The sequence below is a fragment of the Suncus etruscus genome, chromosome 2 (genome assembly GCF_024139225.1).
Source record: "Suncus etruscus isolate mSunEtr1 chromosome 2, mSunEtr1.pri.cur, whole genome shotgun sequence".
Lineage (NCBI taxonomy): Eukaryota > Metazoa > Chordata > Mammalia > Eulipotyphla > Soricidae > Suncus > Suncus etruscus.
This window is the reverse complement of record NC_064849.1, coordinates 20,780,787-20,800,121: the sequence shown is the minus strand read 5'-3', so window position 1 is coordinate 20,800,121 and position 19,335 is coordinate 20,780,787. Positions and strand designations below refer to the sequence as shown.

The 19,335-nt window shown below is 39.7% G+C and overlaps 1 protein-coding gene across 8 annotated transcripts in view; it reads right to left on the bottom strand.

Annotated features, from left to right (window-relative positions):
• TRIP12 (thyroid hormone receptor interactor 12) overlaps positions 1 to 16,262 on the bottom strand; it is a 115,969-nt gene extending 99,707 nt beyond the window's left edge. For all 8 annotated transcript variants that reach the window (XM_049769280.1, XM_049769282.1, XM_049769281.1 and 5 more), the window contains exon 1: positions 16,119 to 16,262. In XM_049769280.1, coding sequence (XP_049625237.1) covers positions 16,119 to 16,216 — 98 coding nt within the window. In that variant the 5' untranslated portion in view covers positions 16,217 to 16,262. The remainder of the gene's footprint in view (positions 1 to 16,118) is intronic.
• Positions 16,263 to 19,335: the final 3,073 nt, after the last annotated feature.

The following is a 19,335-nucleotide window of genomic DNA, read 5'->3' as shown; positions in this document are numbered from 1 at the left end:
GTTTGCAGTGCATGCGCTAACCTAAGATGGACTGTGGTTTGATCCCCCCAGTGTCTCATATGGTCCCCCAAGCCAGGAGCAATTTCTGAGTGCATAGCCAGGAATAATCCCTGAGCATCACAAGGTATGGCCCAAAAGGGAAAAAAAATTAAATAGTTAAAACTTTCATTTGGAAAAAAAAAAAAAAAAGGTTTTCTATCTGAATTTGTTTAGAGTGTCATAAAATTCTTTTTCTTTGGGGGGGGGGCACACCTGGCAGTGCTCAGGGGTGACTCCTGGCTGTCTGCTCAGAAATAGCTCCTGGCAGGCACGGGGGACCATATGGGACACCGGGATTCGAACCAACCATCTTTGGTCCTGGATTGGCTGCTTGCAAGGCAAACACTGCTATGCTATCTCTCTAGGCCCGAGTGTCATAAAATTCTTAACATACACAAGTATTACCCATCTCCTCAAGATGTTCCAAAGTTTCTCATCAATAGCCTTATTTTTCCAAAAGAACTATATAGTTCTTTAAAGAAATTAAGTCTCTCAGTGAATAAATAAGAGTTGTAATATTGAATTTATGTATAAAGTTTTAGTCTATGACAGAAGAGTACTTTTCAACCTATTGAACCTTTACAATTTATTGAAAACTTATACATCAACTTATTAAAAAATACTCCATGTTAATCTTATGAGTTTTAATCATTTTAAAAATGAAGATAAAACACACCTTGAAAAAATAATATTCTCTGCAGAGTCAAGCTAAATTTAATAAAACTTTTGTCCAGAGCTATAATACAGTGGATAGGGAGGCTTGCCATGAACATGTAACAAATCCAAGTTTGATCACCACTGCCACCTATGTTCTGAGCCCTACCAAGTATGAAATGAGCCAAGACTAAATCCTAAGCACTGTTAGGTGTGGTCCAATAACAAAACTTTACCCACTTAGCTTTGATTTTTCTTAAACTAACCTACAGCAGACTGAATTATCACTGAAGAACAAATTTCATCATAAAATTTAAAATATTCCATACTGAGACCATACTGCAATTGGGAACTGTTGAAACTAAGAGCCTAGGGAAGGGGAAGAGGTAGATGGAACCATGGGATAATAATGGAAGGATCTTGAAACACTGGTGAAAGGACTGGTATAAGTGCTATTCTACTGTAAAATTACTGTTAACTATGATATGCTTGAATGAGAAAATAAAAGTAAAATAATCCACACTATATTCCTTGAGTTTAACTCTGAAATCATAGTAAAAGAAAATCTTATTCTCACTTTGTTCAACAACTTTATTTTTTAGTTACATGTTCAAATGTCAGCCCCCAAATGTCTTTATAATAGGAGCTGGAGCGATAGCACAGTGGTAAGGCGTTTCTTGCATAAGGTCAACCTGGGACAGTCTAGGGTTGGATCCTCAGCATCCCATATGGTCCCCAGAGCGTGCCAGGAGCAACTTCTGAACACAGAACAGGAGTAACCCGAGTTCAGCTGGATGTGGCCTGAAACTCAAACCTCCCCCCAAAAACCATTCTTTAAATAATAAAGGTCGTAAAGTCTCAAAAAATGGGGGAAAACAACTGATGAGATTCAATATTGATACATGCCCCTAAACAAATAGCAGACCTCCTCTTTATCAGTCAAATAAATAGGTCTCTGAACTAAATTTACTCCCATTTATATTCATCTAAATCTACTCCTGTCTTTTTTCACTTCTTAATAGCTGCAATGAAACGAAGAATTTTAGTAAGTAACCCTACTAAATTCAGTATTAGACCACACACCCACACCCACACACCCACCCCCACTCACACACAAAACAGCATTTTAGAAGTTGAGGTTTACAACTTAGCTGAAATATAACTATATCATACTGACATTTAGGGCTGGGGTTTAAATTCAATGGACTGAGTGCAAGTGTTGCATACAGGAAGTCCAAGTTAGGTTGTGCACAACATGGTCCCCCTCCCCAACAAACTACTCCCCACTGCGCTGAGTGGGGAGGACTGAAGTGGGCCAAAACCTAAAAAGAAATAAATGTTCAATGTAAAATCGTGATTACAATAGATTTTCAAAAAAACTAGTAAAGGATAAAAACGTGGGTCAGACTATATATATCACAATATTTAAACAAACAGGCATGACTATGTTCCAGTAAAATTTGTATCTCAAAAATTACGCAGGGTACACTTGGCACATGGGTTGAAGTTTCCCAACCTGTGGATTCCCACAAAAAATAGACAACTAGTTGGTACCATAAGCTAATAATAAGGCCTCCCAAGTGGGGTTCTATTTTATTATTCCAAACATTAATAATACTCAGAATATAGCAAATTAGCACTCTATAAGCCTAGGTCTCCATATAATCATTTTACCTACTTCTTCCTCATCCAGCAGACCTTTATGCACTTTTTTTGTTTAAAAGCAAAGGCCTAGTAAAACTTATATTCACCATAAATTAAATTTGCAAGAAAAATACAGTAGAGTTAATAACAATCTCTTAAATAACACCAGAATGTGCCCATTCAGCAATAGCCTAAAAGTGAGTGGGTAATCAGTTTCCTTATCATTTTATAGCAGGGGTCTCAAACTCACGGCCCGCAGGCCGTTTGCGGCCCTCCGTACAACATATTGTGGCCCTGCCCTAGAGGAATCATTTTTTGTTTTGTTTTGTTTGAGTTCTTTGGGTCACACCCCCAATGTTCAAGGCTTACTACTGAATTTGCACTCAAGGATCACCCCGACTTTGCCTCCTGCGGCCCCCATGTCAATTGAGTTTGAGACCACTGTTCTATAGGTATTCCTAAAAAAAAAAAAAGTTTTTAAATATACTTAATTTAGAGAGGGAGCCAGAGAGATAGTACAGTGGGTAGGATAATTTGCCTTGCAATCTGTATCCGATCTCCATTGCCCACCAGTAGTAATTTCTGAATGCAGAACCAGAAACCCTTGAGCACTGCTGGGTATGGCCCCAAACCAAAAACTTAAGAAGAGAAAGCACTCAAAAACGTATATTCTGCAAAAATCACTCACTAAAAATAACTGGGTCGATGGTAAAAAATAAAATCAGACACAAAGATGAGAACTGTTATTTCGGGGCCAGAGAGACAGCACAGCGGTAAGGCCTTATATGCAAAGGTCACTGGTTCAAATCCCGAGCCTGCTGGAGGGTGATTTCTGAGCATAGAGCCAGGAATAACCCCTGAACATTGCCAGGTGTGACCCAAAAAAAAAAAAAAAGAACTGTTATTTCATAATGTCAGTCCTAATAAAAAAAATCTATTTCATTAATTAAATATGCACTAGCATTTGTATCAATAATCATAACTGGGCCATTCCTAGACTTTACTCTGTATACCTTCTCAAGTAAGGAATAATATTTTAAGGTATTATCTTTTAACTACAGGTGCAAAGAATTATAGACACAATCTAAAGGAGACTTCTTACAAATATGAGTAAATTTGGGGAGGAGAGGTTGGTTCACACCTAGAGGTGCTCAGGACTTAATCCTGGTGGCACTTAGGAGTTGGAAGCAGAGACCCATGCAGGCAAACACTTCAACTAACCCCTGTACTATATCTCCCCAGCCCAGGAGTAAACTTTGCGAGATTACCAAATGTTTATATTCAGTACGGAGTACAAAGCGTGGTGGTTCTGAGAGAAGCACTTTATTTCTTTAAGTCATTTTTGCACAATTTTCAGGTTTTTCATATAATAGAAAAATTTCATTTTATTGATTACCAAATTTCCCTCTTGATAAGATCTGTTCCGATGTAAGTATATATTAATAACTGCAATGGAAATAACATAATATAATAATATAATAACTGCATCTTATGAGACAATACTATTTCCAAATCAAATTGGCATCACTTCCCTAATTACCTAGGGGATGCGGTTTAAGTAACTCTGTTTTACTGGTCGTACTAGAACAATGTAATTTCCAGATCAACTTTGAATGCAAGTCTCAAATGCTTATTGTTGACTGTTAGGTAAATTACAATGAGCTACTTTTCTAGATAGTTAAATTTACTATTGCCATCATTTAGTAAAACCCTCAAGAGAATTAAAGACTGAAAACAAAGACAATGACTAATTGCAAGGAATTAATTTCTTGTGCTACAGATTTTGAATCGTTTGAAATTGGTTTTCTGAGACATACACATCACTCATTCATGCACACATTAATAAATGTAAATAATTTAAGGCTTAATTACAACTCCAACTTATATTGCAGATATAAATTTTTCTACTTCTATGTTTTAATCATTATGGGTTTATCTCTTAAAAACTCAATGATTTATTTACAATACTATACAATACATATTTTAGAGGCCAGACAGACAGGACAGTAGGTAATATGCTTGCCTGCACACTGCTAACCCAAGCTGAATTCTCAGCTCCCTATAGTCCCCTGAGCCTGCTTTGAGTATCTCTAAGCGCAGAGCCAAAAGTAAATCCCCACTCCCGTATATGTAATTAGTCACTCATTTTCAGTTATCAAGGTGGAATTTCTATTTCAGTCATTTTATAAGCTATAAAAAAAAATTGGTGGGGGTGTTTTTAAACCCTCCCTGAGGTATTAAAGAACTCTATCTGGAGCCAGAGCATTAGCACAGTGGGTAGGATGTTTGCCTAGCAAGCAGCTAATGATGCTTCGATTTCCAGCATCCCATACGGTCCTGTGAGCCTATCAGGAATGATTTCGGAATGCAGACCCAGAAGTAACCCCTGAACACTGCTGGGTGTGGCCCAAAATCAAACCAAAACAAAACAAGCAAAACAACAACAAAAGAACACTCTATCTTAAAAGCAATGTTTTAAAATATCAGAATCTACTGTACTAAAAAATATTATGAAAACATGTTGAGAACAAAAGAGCATGCTGCTGGCCATTTAGCAGGTGTTGACAAGAAAAAAGATGTGCTGCGGACTGGAGAGAATATTATAGTAGGTAAGGCACACAACATGCACATAAAAGACCCAAATTTGATCCCTAGCACTCTGCCCCACACCCTCCAGGAGTGATCACTGAGTGCAAAGCCAGGATTTGAGTCCTGAACACTATATAGATTGTGGCCCAACAATGAAGAGTGGGAAAAGGTATCAGACTAAAAAAAATAGAGGACAGCTGGCAGGGCACTTGCCTTGCACTCCCCTTGAATAGGGCTCAATTCCTGCATAAAGAACCAGAGAACCAAATAGCAGATTTTACCCAAAAACAAGTAACTCCAAGAAATAGGTAATGGGGGGCTGAAGCAGTAGCACAGGCGTACTTTGCACGCGCTAACCTAGGACAGACTTCAGTTCGATCCCCTAGTGTCCCATATGGTCCCCCAAGCCAGTAGTGATTTCTGAGTGCATAGCCAGGAATAACCGAGTGTCACAGGGTATGGTTCAAAAACAAACAAAAAGAAAAAAAAAGAAGAAATAGATAATGGGATATAATAGAAGACTGTCCCAAGCCACATACACTGATACCAGTGATAAGGTATCAGTTCCTGGAGCTGGAGAGATAGTTAAGGCTTTTGCTTTAAATGCCAATTCAATCCCTATACCACATAAAACTCCATGTTCTCCACAAGACCTTATCAATCACTTGAAATTTGTCCATGAATACCTACAAATGACATATGTACAATTTAGATTTGCTTTGCATAGCTTCTGAACACATTAAAACTTCCAAAAATGTATAGGAAATCAGCAGACATGCATATTTTGGTATAAAATCTTTACTTAAGCACCACAATTACAAGCATGATTATAGTTGGGTTTCAGTCATAAAAAAAAAAAAAACCTTCACCAGTGCAACATTCCCACCACCAATGCCCCCCCCCAACCCCTGCCTGTATTTGAGACGGACATTCTACTTCTCTCTCACTCATATAAGATGAACCTGACCCTAAGACACAGAGTTTTTAGATAAGGAAAATAAGAGAGGTCAGGATACCCCAAGCTGGGAACAACCACCAGTCTGCTGAGGCTGTGTCAGTCCACAGCTGCTTAAACACATTTACCTAACTTTTTTTTACATCAGAAAAAATAATTTAATACTTTTTTTGTTTTTATATATATTTATATATATTATAATAAAAAGTCCCCTGCACTCAGGCTTCAGCTCCAGACGGCATTCGCTCCATAAGGTGAAGAGACATTTTCCCCCATTTGGGGGGGGGGGGGGGCAACTGTCATGGTATGAAAATTATGGTATCTATGGGATGAAAGAAAAAATGTGATTTCGTTTAATCTCTTGAAATGAAGTCCAAATGTCTTTTACTTTTTCTACAACTTAAAAAAATTTTATGTGATGTGCAAACCTGATGTTGAATGACCAAAGTATTTGTATATTATATGATGAAGATCCCAGAATACCATATATGGTTCTCTATATATGGAGCAAAGCTCAGCAGATTCTTAAGTAACTCATCCTGAGTATCACTAGGGTGTACATCCCCACTCTCCATAAAACTAAATGAAATACCAGATCCCTCAATATGGAGGAAAAGAATCAAAGTGAATGAGATGAAATAACTCAGTTTCTAATACGCTTATGATATTTTAGACAAAAGGTTCACATCTGGTGATTAAAACAAGAAATACAAAGCAAAATATAAAAGATCTAAATTATTGCCTTTTCATAAAAGAACAAAAGTTACTGCTAAGAGTCTAACGTGCACAACTTTAAAGTAGCTTGTGTGGCTGCTCAGTTGAAGAACACAAGGCCATTGTCATCACAACCCTGGTAAATCCTTTCCCTCTCCCTAGGCCAAATGGGACAGGCTAGCTTTCTCAGCATTTTAGATAGCACTAAAAAGGGAAGTGTAGGAAACCAGAAAATAGTAGAGTAAGCCCACCGCCTACCCGGGTTTGATACCTGAGCACAGAACCAGGAGAAAGCCCTGAGCACCTCCTGGTGTGGCCCAAAACCAAAAACAAACAAAAAAGTTTAAGTGCATGCTTGGTTCTGTAGCTAAAACTCAAAGTGTATCTGGAATAAGATGATTCACCATGGTTCAAAGGAAAGAGTTACTAGCAAGAACTGTTTTTAAAAGTGATTTTGACTAAGAAATCAAGAGATTAAGAAATTAAAAGATGGGGGCCTGAGCAATAGCATAACCAATAGGGCATTTGCCTGGCAAGAGGCCACCCTGGGTTCAATCCCTAGCATCCCATATAGTTAGTCCCCTGAGGAGTGATTCCTGAGAAGGGAGGAAAAGAGAGAGGAAGGGGGAGAGGGAGGAAGAGAAAGAAGGGGGGAGCCAGAGAGGGAGGGAAAGAAAGAAATGATTCAGTTGTCCTTCCATGCTGTACACTTGTAAAATGCTAGATTCAATCCTCAGCACACAACACTCATTGATCAAAAAAATTGTGTTTTCAAATACTTGTGTGAACAATTAAGTTACTTTCCTATCACACCAACTCTCCCCCCCCCCCCCTTGATATTCTCTACCTCCAAGGTGGGGGAGATGTTTCAAAGGACTTGGGACCCAAGTGTGGCAAGCACAGGGCCCTGAAATCAAGTCTTTTTTTTCTCCACCCTGCTGATATCAATCTTAAGTGCTGCAAGGCATTTCTTTTTTTTTGGGGTCACACCTGGCAGTGCTCAGGGGTTATTCCTGGCTCCAGGCTCAGAAATTGCTCCTGGCAGGCACAGGGGACCATATGGGGCGCCGGGATTCGAACCGATGACCTCCTGCATGAAAGGCAAACGCCTTACCTCCATGCTATCTCTCCGGCCCGCAAGGCATTTCTTACACATGGGACATAGCTGTTACTCCTATCAGCACTGAGGAAAGCCCTCCCAAAACCCAAAAATATTCTCCCCTACAAAAGTTGATGGAACCTGTATGTCCATCTGACTGAACCAAGTACAAAAGGATTTAACAGGGGTCTCAACTCAATTTACCTGGGGGCCGCAGGAGGCAAAGTCGGGGTGATCCTTGAGTGCAACGTCAGTAGTAAGCTTTGAACATTGGGGGATGTGACCCAAACAACTAAAACAAAACAAAACAAAACAAAACAAAACAAAACAAAACAAAAAAAAAAGATTCCTCTAGGGCAGGGCCACAAAATGTTGTACGAAGGGCCGCAAGTCTGAGACCCCTGATTTAAAAAGAAATGAAACTAAAAAAGCAACTAAATAGCTACTGGGTAAGAGAATGAAGAGAATACAAGTTCAAACATACTCCAATCTACATAGAATTTATCTGATTATATATATATATATATATACACAAATGAGAATAAAAATTCCAGGGCCATGGGGCTATTGGCTCTGCACACAGCTGACACAGGACAGACTCGGGTTCAATCCCCAACATCCCATATTGTCCCCCGAGACAGGAACGATTTCTAAGCATAGAGCCAGAAATAACCCAAGTGTCATAGGTGTGGTGCTCACCCCCCAGAAAACCCAGGGCCAGAGACATAGTGCAGCTATTATGACACTTGTCTTGCACACAGCAGACCCCGTTTCAATCCCCAGAAACCCTATTTGCTCCCCAGGCACAGCTAGAAGTAATTCCTGAGTGAAGAGCCAGGAGTAAACTCGAAGTACCATGGGGTGAGGCTCAAAAAAAAAAAAAAAAAAGGATAAAATATGTCCCTACAACCTCTTGCTCCTGTAATGGGTACCTAAGTATCTGAAGATGGCTGTTTGTTACTTAGCATTATATAATCTGCTGTGCTCTATTTAACTCTTCTGATTCAATTACCTTACTATGAACTACTTTGGAAAAAAGGGGGTGATTTCTGTGCATAAAATGGCCTATTTGCTTAAATCGACCTCACACTAAAACCTATCCATTATTAGCAAAGTAATCAAAGTAACATTAAAAAAAATACAAATGTGGGGCCGGGCGGTGGCGCTAAAGGTAAGGTGCCTGCCTTGCCTGCGCTAGCCTTGGATGGACCGAGGTTCGATCCCCCGGTGTCCCATATGGTCCCCCAAGCCAGGAGCAACTTCTGAGCACATAGCCAGGAGTAACCCCTGAGCGTTGCCGGGTGTGGCCCAAAAACAAAAAACAAAAAACAAAAAAAAATACAAAAAAAAAAAAAAAAAAAATTAAAACTCTAGAAGCTATTAATACAAGCAGAACCTACAGAGCTGACACATACTTAAGACTGCATCTTCTGTCTTAAAAGTAACAAAATTGGGCCCGGAGAGATAGCACAGTGGCGTTTGCCTTACAAGCAGCCGATCCAAGACCAAAGGTGGTTGGTTCGAATCCCGGTGTCCCATATGGTCCCCCGTGCCTGCCAGGAGCTATTTCTGAGCAGACAGCCAGGAGTAACCCCTGAGCACCGTCGGGTGTGGCCCAAAAACCAAAAAAAAAAAAAAAAAAAAAAAAAGTAACAAAATCACCACATAAACTACTTCTTGCCTGCCTCTAATGTGCCCAATGTGCCCTACTGAGTTGGAATTACTCGTGACAACGGTAATTCAACGCTCATGTTATAACTACTTTCTAGCATGATGCTACTTACTAGCTTGATATTCCTGCAAGTGGATGATACAATCTAAGTTGGTATTACATCAAAAAAAAAAAAAAGATTCTTCACTCTACAATGAAAAGAAAGCTATATAAAACAGCATGCATGAATCAGAGAGACAGTTCAACTAGATGGCAAGTTGGCATTGCACGTTTTGAATTCTTGGCAGTGATAGTCCCACAAACACCTCCAAGAGTGACAACCTCCACAAATGGTACCGACCTATTACTAGCCAGGTGTGGCCCCAAACACAAAGAATTAATGAAGATGAGACCATAGATTACCTATCATGATTAGCAGGAATGATTAAACTCTCTTCAATATGATCAGTTCAAAATGACTAACTGAAGAACTGGGAGAAATTATTTCCTAAGAGGATTACTGTTTTAAGAAGAGTAACTAGCATACAAAATATGAATGGATAAAATCAGTTCTTCACAGCGGTGAAATGGAAGATTAATAACTCACACAAACCTTAGTACATTCACACAAACTATTCTCCACTCCAAAAGGGGGGGAGGGGAGGGCGCGAAGCAGCAGTAGGATGTTTGCCCTGCATGCAGCCAACACTGGAGGGACTCTGGTTCAATTCCCAAATTGCCCCCTCCCCAAAGCCTGTCAAAAACTTCTTAGCGCAGACCCAGGAGTAACCCGAGTGCCTCTAGGTGTGACCCAAAAACAAACAAACAAAAAATAACCAAGGGGGGGGGGGGAGAGAAAGTATTCTCCGGACACCTATTAAGACATATAAGGCACTACTTGAACTTTACAAGAAAAAAAGCATTCAAGTCCATCAACTGCTCAGCTACACGCACGATTGCACGCACACACACACACACAAACACACAAAACCGCCAACCTAATTCAGATCTCTTTTTAATGCCATGCACAAAGGTTAAATCAAAATGGAATAGACTCTGACCTCAGACCTGAAGGCAAAAAAAAAGGCTATGAGAAAAAGTACTCTCACTCAAAACTCACACACCTTACTTACACCTATTTCTTAAATATTTAAATGTAATGTTACAAAAACACCAATAATAGTATTAGTGTGATTTTTCTACCTAATCAAATTTAGTAGAAAAATGCAAAAATGTGTTTTAAAAAATGAGAAAAACTTATTTTTCTTCCTGGAAATGGTTAAGTAAACTGGAAAAAAATTTACTGAAACAAGTTGATCATAACTAACTTCTCGGTACCATGCCTGAATACATAGTCAGCAGTAGTAGCACGTATACTTCAGATGAGGGATTTCTAGCACCAAAACAAAAATCAAAAAGCGGGGCAGGAGTGGTGGCACACGCTAGCCTAGGACAGACCTGGGTTCGATCCCCCGGCGTCCCATATGGTCCCCCCAAGCCAGGAGTAACCCCTGAGCGCCACTGAGTGTGGCCCAAAAACTGAAAAAATAAAATTCAAAAATTTTTTAAAAACTTTCTTTTGATCAATCCACTTTATTCCAGAAAACTTATCTTTAAGAGATACCTAAAATGCAAACATTGAAACATTACATTTAAACATAAACTACAAGGTTAAAGAAAACATTATATAATGATTGAGTAAAGCATTTGGTCAATTTGTATACAAATACCAAAAGAAAATGAAAAAAAAAAGTGAGTATATGTGCCAAGATTCAAAATTTAGAGTATAATTAAATACATGCTAATTTGTATTTTAAAGACAAAGATCAAAACAATAAAAATTTGTCTTTGGAAGATATGTTTTCCTTCTGTGCTTTTCTGTAGTCCATTGCTTTGTGACATTTTTAAATTAAAACTACTAATCTTGCCAAAATGATAGCATACTGTTAGGGTACTTGCCTTTCTTGCACTAGGGCAACCTGGGTTTTAACACCCCAATCCAATTTAGTTCCTGTGCACCACCAGAAGTAATTCCTGAGTACAGAGTCAGGAATAAACCCATGAGAACTGTCTGGTGTGCCCTTCCTTCAAAAATATCTAAAATTGTTAACAAAAATTCATGTACTCTGGGGTCGGAGAGATAGCATGGAGGTAAGGCGTTTGTTTGCCTTGCATGCAGAAGGATGGTGGTTCAAATACACCATTCTAATGTGGAAGAGTTAAGACTCTTGAAAAATGAAGTGTTTCAAGCCCTCCTTTACATCCTTCTTAATAATGGTTTGTGCAGAAACAACTGACACACATGAAAAAACAAACTCTCAAAAGTTAAGAGCTCACCTGCCATTAAGTTAAGTCTATGTACTGAATAGAGCTTTAATAATCCCAAAAGGCCAAAAACAAAAAACAAACAAAAAACCCAAATATTACATACTCAGCAAGTTTTCGTGAGAATCAACTAGATTATTATGTATAAAAATGTTTAAGCTGGGGCCAGAGAGAGAGCATGGAGGTAGGGTGTTTGCCTTGCAGTTTGCAAGGATGGTGGTTCGAATCCCGGCATCCCACATGGTCCCCGAGCCTGCCAGGAGCAATTTCTGAGCATAGAGCCAGGAGTAACCCCTGGTGTGATCCCCTCCCCCCAAAAAAGAAAGTTTTAAACTTAAAGCATTCAATGCTGCTGTACTTAAATGCTTTGATGCCATTATTCAAAACACTGTATCACTATGAACACCTTTATATAACAAGGTAGGGCTGACGACAGTATATCTTAGCAGGCATTTTTGCCGTGCATATGGGTGCAATGGTCTCAATTTAAATATCCAGTACCATATATGGTCCCCTGAGACTAACCAAAGAGACAAAACCTGCCCTGTGTACTGTCAGGTGTGATCCCACTATCTCCTGCACCATTTCCCTCCAAACGGTGGTAAGGAGACAAAAATCACAAAAACAGCATTTTACTGAAAAAAAAACAGAAATCAGGTAAGAGTAATCAAGGTTTAAGCTCTTCTGTCCCAATTAGTCCCAATCCTCACGTAAAGCATAGAATTCGTTAGATTTTAGATTTTTTTTTTCTTACTAATATACTAAGAATCTAAAATTTGATCTAAAGAGCTTCCAATTACGAGACTCTTTCAAGCTATTCAAAAAGGTAAAATGAAATTCAGGAGCAAATATCTACTACTTTGCATTCTTGGTCAAACTCGTAAGATTCAGAATCTAAAGTCCTAAATTGCTATAAACTTAAATCATACTCATTCACATAAAAATAACAAAAGTCTGTATTTTCAAAATTATTTCAATATTATAGTATTATAGTCAGTCATACAACAATTCAATAAAAAATTATAATATTTAAACAATTCTTGGTGACAAGGTAAATGACATGAGAGAATAGGTTTTCCTGGGGAAATGTGTTTTTCTCTTTCTTTTTTTTTTTTTTTTTTTCTTTCGGTTTTTGGGCCACACCCGGTGACGCTCAGGGGTTACTCCTGGCTATGCACTCAGAAGTCGCTCCTGGCTTGGGGGACCATATGGGACACCGGGGGATCTAACCGCGGTCCGTCCTAGGCTAGCGCAGGCAAGGCAGGCAACTTACCTCTAGCGCCACCGCCCGGCCCCCGTTTTTCTCTTTCTTTTTTTGTTTTTGGGACACACCAGTGACGCTCAGGGGTTACTCCTGACTATGTGCTCAGGAATCACTCCTGGCTTGGGGGACCATATGGCACGCCGGGGGATCGAACTGCAGTCTGTCCCAGGCTAGTGCACACAAGGCACACCTTACATCCTGCACCACCAACTCCAGAGCTGGGGAAATCTTTTGAAGGTACTTTCTGAAATTTTGAATGCTAAAATGGAGCAAGAGTTTTAAAGCAGTACAGAATAAAAAATACAAAAATCTCCTAGAACACTTTACACTAGGCGGGAGCGATAGCACAGTGGTGAGGCATTTGCCTTGCACATGGCTGACCTGGAAAGAACCCCGGGGTTCAATCGCTGGCATCCCATACGGTCCTCCGAGCCTGCCAGGAGCAATTTCTGAACACAGAGCCAGGAGTAACCCCTAGATGACACACACACAGCCACACCCACACCCACAATTTCAGAACACAGAGCCAGGAGTAAACCTTAAACGCTGCTGGATGTGGGAACACACACACGCCCAAAAAAATGCCTTATACTACAGTATTTGGATTGTGTTCTCACACACACACACAAACACCTTACACTGCAGTATTTGGATTGTTATGCCACTCCACACACACACACACACACCCAACCCCCAAAAAATGCCTTACACTACAGTATTTGGATTGTGTTCTCACACACACACACACACACACACACACACACACACAATCCTTACACTGCAGTATTTGGATTGTGTTCTGCCACTCCAAACACATTTTAAGATTTTTTTTCTTTCCTTCACAGTTGGCAAGTTTTAAGTACAAGGACTACAAGAGACAGTCTACAAATCTAAATGAGTTTATCTTTATTAAAACTATTATTTTAGGCAAAGCATCAAGAGTAATTAACCACTTCCACTTGTCACCCACTCATATTTTAAACACATAGTACAAAAACTATTTTAATTTTACATAACAGTGACACAGAAAAGAGAATGCTGGGAATCAGAGCAATAGCACAGTGGGGAGGGTGTTAGCCTTGCAAGTAGCCAACACTGGTTAGATCCCCAGCATTCCATCTGGTTCCCAGAGCCTGCCAAGAGTGATTTATGAGCAGAGCCTGCCTGCAGTAACCCCTGAGTACCACTGAGTGTGGCCCAAAAACAACAAAAAAAGATGCTGATGATGCTGATGCTGAAACATCACTGAGAATTTTAAAAGCAAAATGCTTAGTGACAGCCAAAACTGTTTAATCAATCATGTGCCGTAGTTCAAACCTAACTCAAGAATGATTTTGGATAAAGCTGCAGCTGTTCAACATGTGACATGCATATTATGCAAACATACACAGAGTTAAGTAAAAATAATCCAGTGTGAGGGGCCGGAGCGATAGCTAAGATAGGGTATTTGCCCTGCATGCCGCTGACCCAGAACAGACATGGGTTCGATCCCTGGCATCCCATATGGTTCCCCAAGCCAGGTGTGCCTCCCCCCCCCACAAAAAGGAAATAATTCAAAAAAAAAAAAAAAGGAAATAATTCAGTGTAATGGATTACTCATGACTGTGAAGTGAGTTTTCTTTGTAATTCTTCTATATTTTCAAAATCCCTAATATCTTTTTTTGGGGGGGGCGAGGGGGAAGTTGGGTCACATCCGGCAGCGCTCTGGCTCTACGCTCAGAAATTGCTCCTGGCAGGTTCAGGGGACCATATGGGATGGATTCGAATCATGGTCCTTCTGCATGCAAGGCAAATGCTTTACCTCCATGCTATCTCTCCGGCCCCAAAACTCCTATTATCTATTAGTCTTTAATGGGGGAATATATTCTAAACAGCATACATTAAGTGGGACTGCTACAAAGAATAATCCCAATATAAAAAAAAAGCAATAAAAACAATTTCAGGACAGAACTCTGTATTAAATGTTCTGTTTAACATAAAATAATAAAGCTAACCTATGAAAAAGAAAAAAAAAGACCTGCTCCCTCCCCAAGGGCTGGAGAAAAGGGCACTCAGCTGTCTTAGACCAGACTTATCAAAGTTCAATCTCCAGCATCCCTCATGGTTATTCCAAGACTGCCAGGAATAATTACTGAGTGCAGAGACAGAAGTAACTCTTCAGCATTTTGGGTGTGGCCCCAAATTTAAAAATATAAAAAAGGAAAAAAATACACCCTCTCTGTAACGAACAAACTTGAGTTTTCCTTCAAAAAAAAAATCAATGTAAAAAGGTACTACTTAATGGCAAAGGCAAAAAAATGAAAGCTGTCTTAGTCCAAAGCCCTTGTGGCTCAATGACTAAAAGAACCTTATTTCAACACTGTGCTTCCATTTTTTTTTTAACAGATATTTTAAAACTTGGCAGGTAACAGAGGATAGGAATCTTGCCTTGCACATGGCGGACCCAGGTTCAATGTCTGACATCCCATAAGAGCCACCAGCACTGCTTGCAGTGCTTGCAGAGCCCAAGTTATCCTGAGCATCACATTGACCCAACCCACAAAAAAACTTTTAAAACTTAATAGATATTACAAGCTAGTGCTGAAGAATGTTATGCTTAGAGTAGTCCTTGCAGGTTCAGTGCTTTACAAATCAAACGGCTAAAAGCAGACTTAGAATTTCACATGAAATGCATCTGACCTCTCCATGTCCTGTATGATTCCAATTAAAGAACAAATGAATGCTAGACCACTAAGGAAAAGAAGAGAATCTACTTCTAATCAGGTTAGACTGTCTCACACGTCTGTCAATATCCATTTTATCAAAAAAGATGAGGAAGAAACTCAAAAGCTATTATCAAAATTCAAGACAAATGAAACTTTCAAACAAAAAGACCACAAATGGCAGAAAGTATTGTACTGCAAGGTGCTGAGGTAGTGAAGAGAAAGGGCAAACGAAGTAGGGCACTCCATTAGCTAACCCCCCCTTAGTTTCAATTTTTCAAGTAGATGACAAATATTTTTAAGTCTTACGTATTTGGGAGAAAACTCAAGGTTTGCTCTAAATTCCAATTTTTCTCAAATTAAAAGTTAGGGGGAAAGTACTCATTTGCTGAGAACCATTCAGGTTTTGAACCTCATAATCAGGTCTTAAAGTATGTTTTCTTTTAATCCAATTTCTTTTCAAGTTATCATTAAGTACCTACCTTCCTCCTATTGAGTCGTCTTGTGGCTGGGCCCCGGCGGTGTTCCTCTGTGAACGTCGCAGTGACCCCCCTGGATTGTTATTAGGCCGGTTGGACATTGGCACCTCTCTCTTGAAGGGACATACCCTTTCTAGACACTACCATTCACTAAAAGGAGAAAAACAAACAAAAAAACAAGGAAAAAAATCAGATGTACATGGTGCAGAAAATAAAGAAAGACAACAAAGATGTTTGTGTAACTACTTGATTGTTCTAGCCTCCACCCACACTGCAGGGCTTTATTGAACTGTGAAGTCTGATTGATGTGTTACAAAATGAAACCATATACCCAAGCTTAGGACACATGGTCTGGGACTCTGAACACAAAACACATGAACACCCACAAAATTCCTGATTTAAGGGGGAAAAAAAAGACCATGAGCAGAAATCTGTCTTAGTATCAACAGTTCTAATACTAGGTTGAAAAGGGCAATGAGTCCATTCAGCATACCTTGGCTCTGGTCCTGGGAGGGAACAGTTAGCAATAGACCACAGCCTTTCTCTCAGATCCCTCAGTCACAGAATGAAAGACAATAAATATCAAAGTAGTGCTATGAGTAATTAATGAAAAATACAAAGTGAACTATCAAATTAAAAATATAAAGCACAGTAAACTAAGCAATGGTTCCAAATCTCCCAGATTTTACCAACTATACTAGCAGGCTCTATTATGACGACCTTGATTAAGAAACTTAGTCTCTGTATTTCATTTACCTCTGTAGTAAAATAAGAGCTATTTATTACCTACCTCAGTTGCTAGCAACAAAAACTGTAAAAAAGTTCAAGTTTAACAATTTGGCTCAAAACATAGTTCTGAAATTAATCTTAAATTTCTATAAGAAATTTATGCTGATACGAAAATCTATTAGACTGATACAAAAAGACCACCAATATTACAATCATAGATGGAATTGTGATGTAAACAATTTCTTTGGGCGTTTTTGGGGAGGGAGCACACCTAGCACTGCTCATGTATCACTCCAGGTAGAGAACGAGGGAACGGTGCCACAGACTGAACTCAGGTAATAACTATACAAGGCAAGTAAGTGCCTTACCCCCTGGACTATATCTCATTTTTTCCCCATCTACCCCAGTGGGACTGGAAACCATCAGAGATACACCCTGATATAATCAAGAAGCCACACAGTGCTAGAAAATAAACCCAGGGTCCTAGATACACAATTCTTTGAGCTGTCTCCCTTGTCCCTGTCAGTTTTCTCTTAAGCTTCTAGTCATTCTTGAGTTTTCCTTATTCGGAAGAGAATGATTATGAATAATTATAGAGAATGCTAATTAGCAAACACTCAACTTATTGTTGGGTCTTATTTTAAGAGATTACATGCAGGGCCCGGAGAGATAGCACAGCGGTGTTTGCCTCGCAAGCAGCCGATCCAGGACCAAAGGTGGTTGGTTCGAATCCCGGTGTCCCATATGGTCCCCCGTGCCTGCCAGGAGCTATTTCTGAGCAGACAGCCAGGAGTAACCCCTGAGCACTGCCGGGTGTGACCCAAAAACTAAAAAAAAAAAAAAAAAAAAAAAGAGATTACATGCATTTTGACACATGAATTTTTTTTTTTGGTTTTGGGGCCACATCCTGTGACACTCAGGGGTTACTCTTGGCTATGAGCTCAGAAATCGCTACTGGCTTGAGGGACCATATAGGACGTCGGGGTATCGAACCGCGGTCCATCCTAGGCTAGCGTGGGCAAGGCAGAGATGCCTTATCACTTGCACCACTGCTCCGGCCCCTGACAACTGATTTTAAGTTAGATGATGACCCAATTCATTAAAGAATTATTTATTTCTACTACATAACTGTATCATTTATTATAGCAGATAATTATATAGTTTATTATACCAAACTTTTGTGGTTAAAGAGATATTTTAACAGGCTCCGTACATGTTTTGAGTAAAGAAGGCCCTGATTAGAATCCTCACATACCAGGTCCCACACTAAAACCTAAGATTTATCAGAATACTCAAATCACTGGTAGCATTAATTTTGGAAAGAGGAAATACTCTATAAGCATTAAAAGAGAAAGAGGAAGGTTTACATGTACTGAAACAGAAAGTTCTCTCCTTAAAGAGACATGGAAGGGTAAAACAGCATTAAACTGCCACCTGTGAAACTGAAGTGAAAATACAGCGAGTAGAGGGGCTTGCCTTCCACACCGCCTACTCAGATCAATCCTTGGTATCCCATATGAAATAAAAGAAACTCCTGGGTGTAAAGAGTAATCCTGATTATTTCTGGGTGAGACTTCCACTCATTCCTCACTAAACACACACACACACACACACACACACACACACAAACTAAAAAATTTCCATCTGTTTGTAAACTTATCTATTTGTATGTAAATGAAAAAGGTTTCTGTATCTTTATAGAAAGAGCAGTACTGGAGTTAAACAGTCCCTGGTCAAGTTCCAATACAGTGCCAACAAGTTGTGTGACCTTGGTATATATTTCTCTGCACTTCATTATACCAAACACAAAAGAAACTAGTGCCTCAGAGTGAAAACAGTCAAACAAGCTGAGTGCATGAGAGGGCTCTGGAGACTTGGATTCAACCCCCAACAGTACTTTGCCAAGAGCAATCCCAAACACAGCTGTAACACCACCTACAACTAAAATGAAATAAGAGGGGAAAAGAGAGAGAAAAGGGGTGATATGATAAAAGTCCATAAAAAACATTAATAGTCTATCACAAAAATAGTCTATCGCAACAGCAAGGATTCACATTATATAGCAACTAGTGTTGTTGCTGTAATACTATTAAGAAAATGAAGGACGGGGCCGGGTAGGTGGCGCTGGAGGTAAGGTGTCTGCCTTGCAAGCGCTAGCCAAGGATCAGGACCGCGGTTCGATCCCCCGGCGTCCCATATGGTCCCCCCAAGCCAGGGGCGATTTCTGAGCACATAGCCAGGAGTAACCCCTGAGCGTCAAATGGGTGTGGCCCAAACCCCCCCCCAAAAAAAAAAAAGAAAATGAAGGACTAAAAAGATATATAAATGGTAAAAGCACTTGCCCTAAACTGAATGACCTGGTTCAGTCTCGACCACTACAAAGGGTACCTCAAGTTTTACCAGGATAAATCTCTAAGCACAGGATCAAGAGTAGGCCAAGCCAGAAGGGCCCCCCACACAAGCAAAATCAAAATTGCTATTTATTTAAACA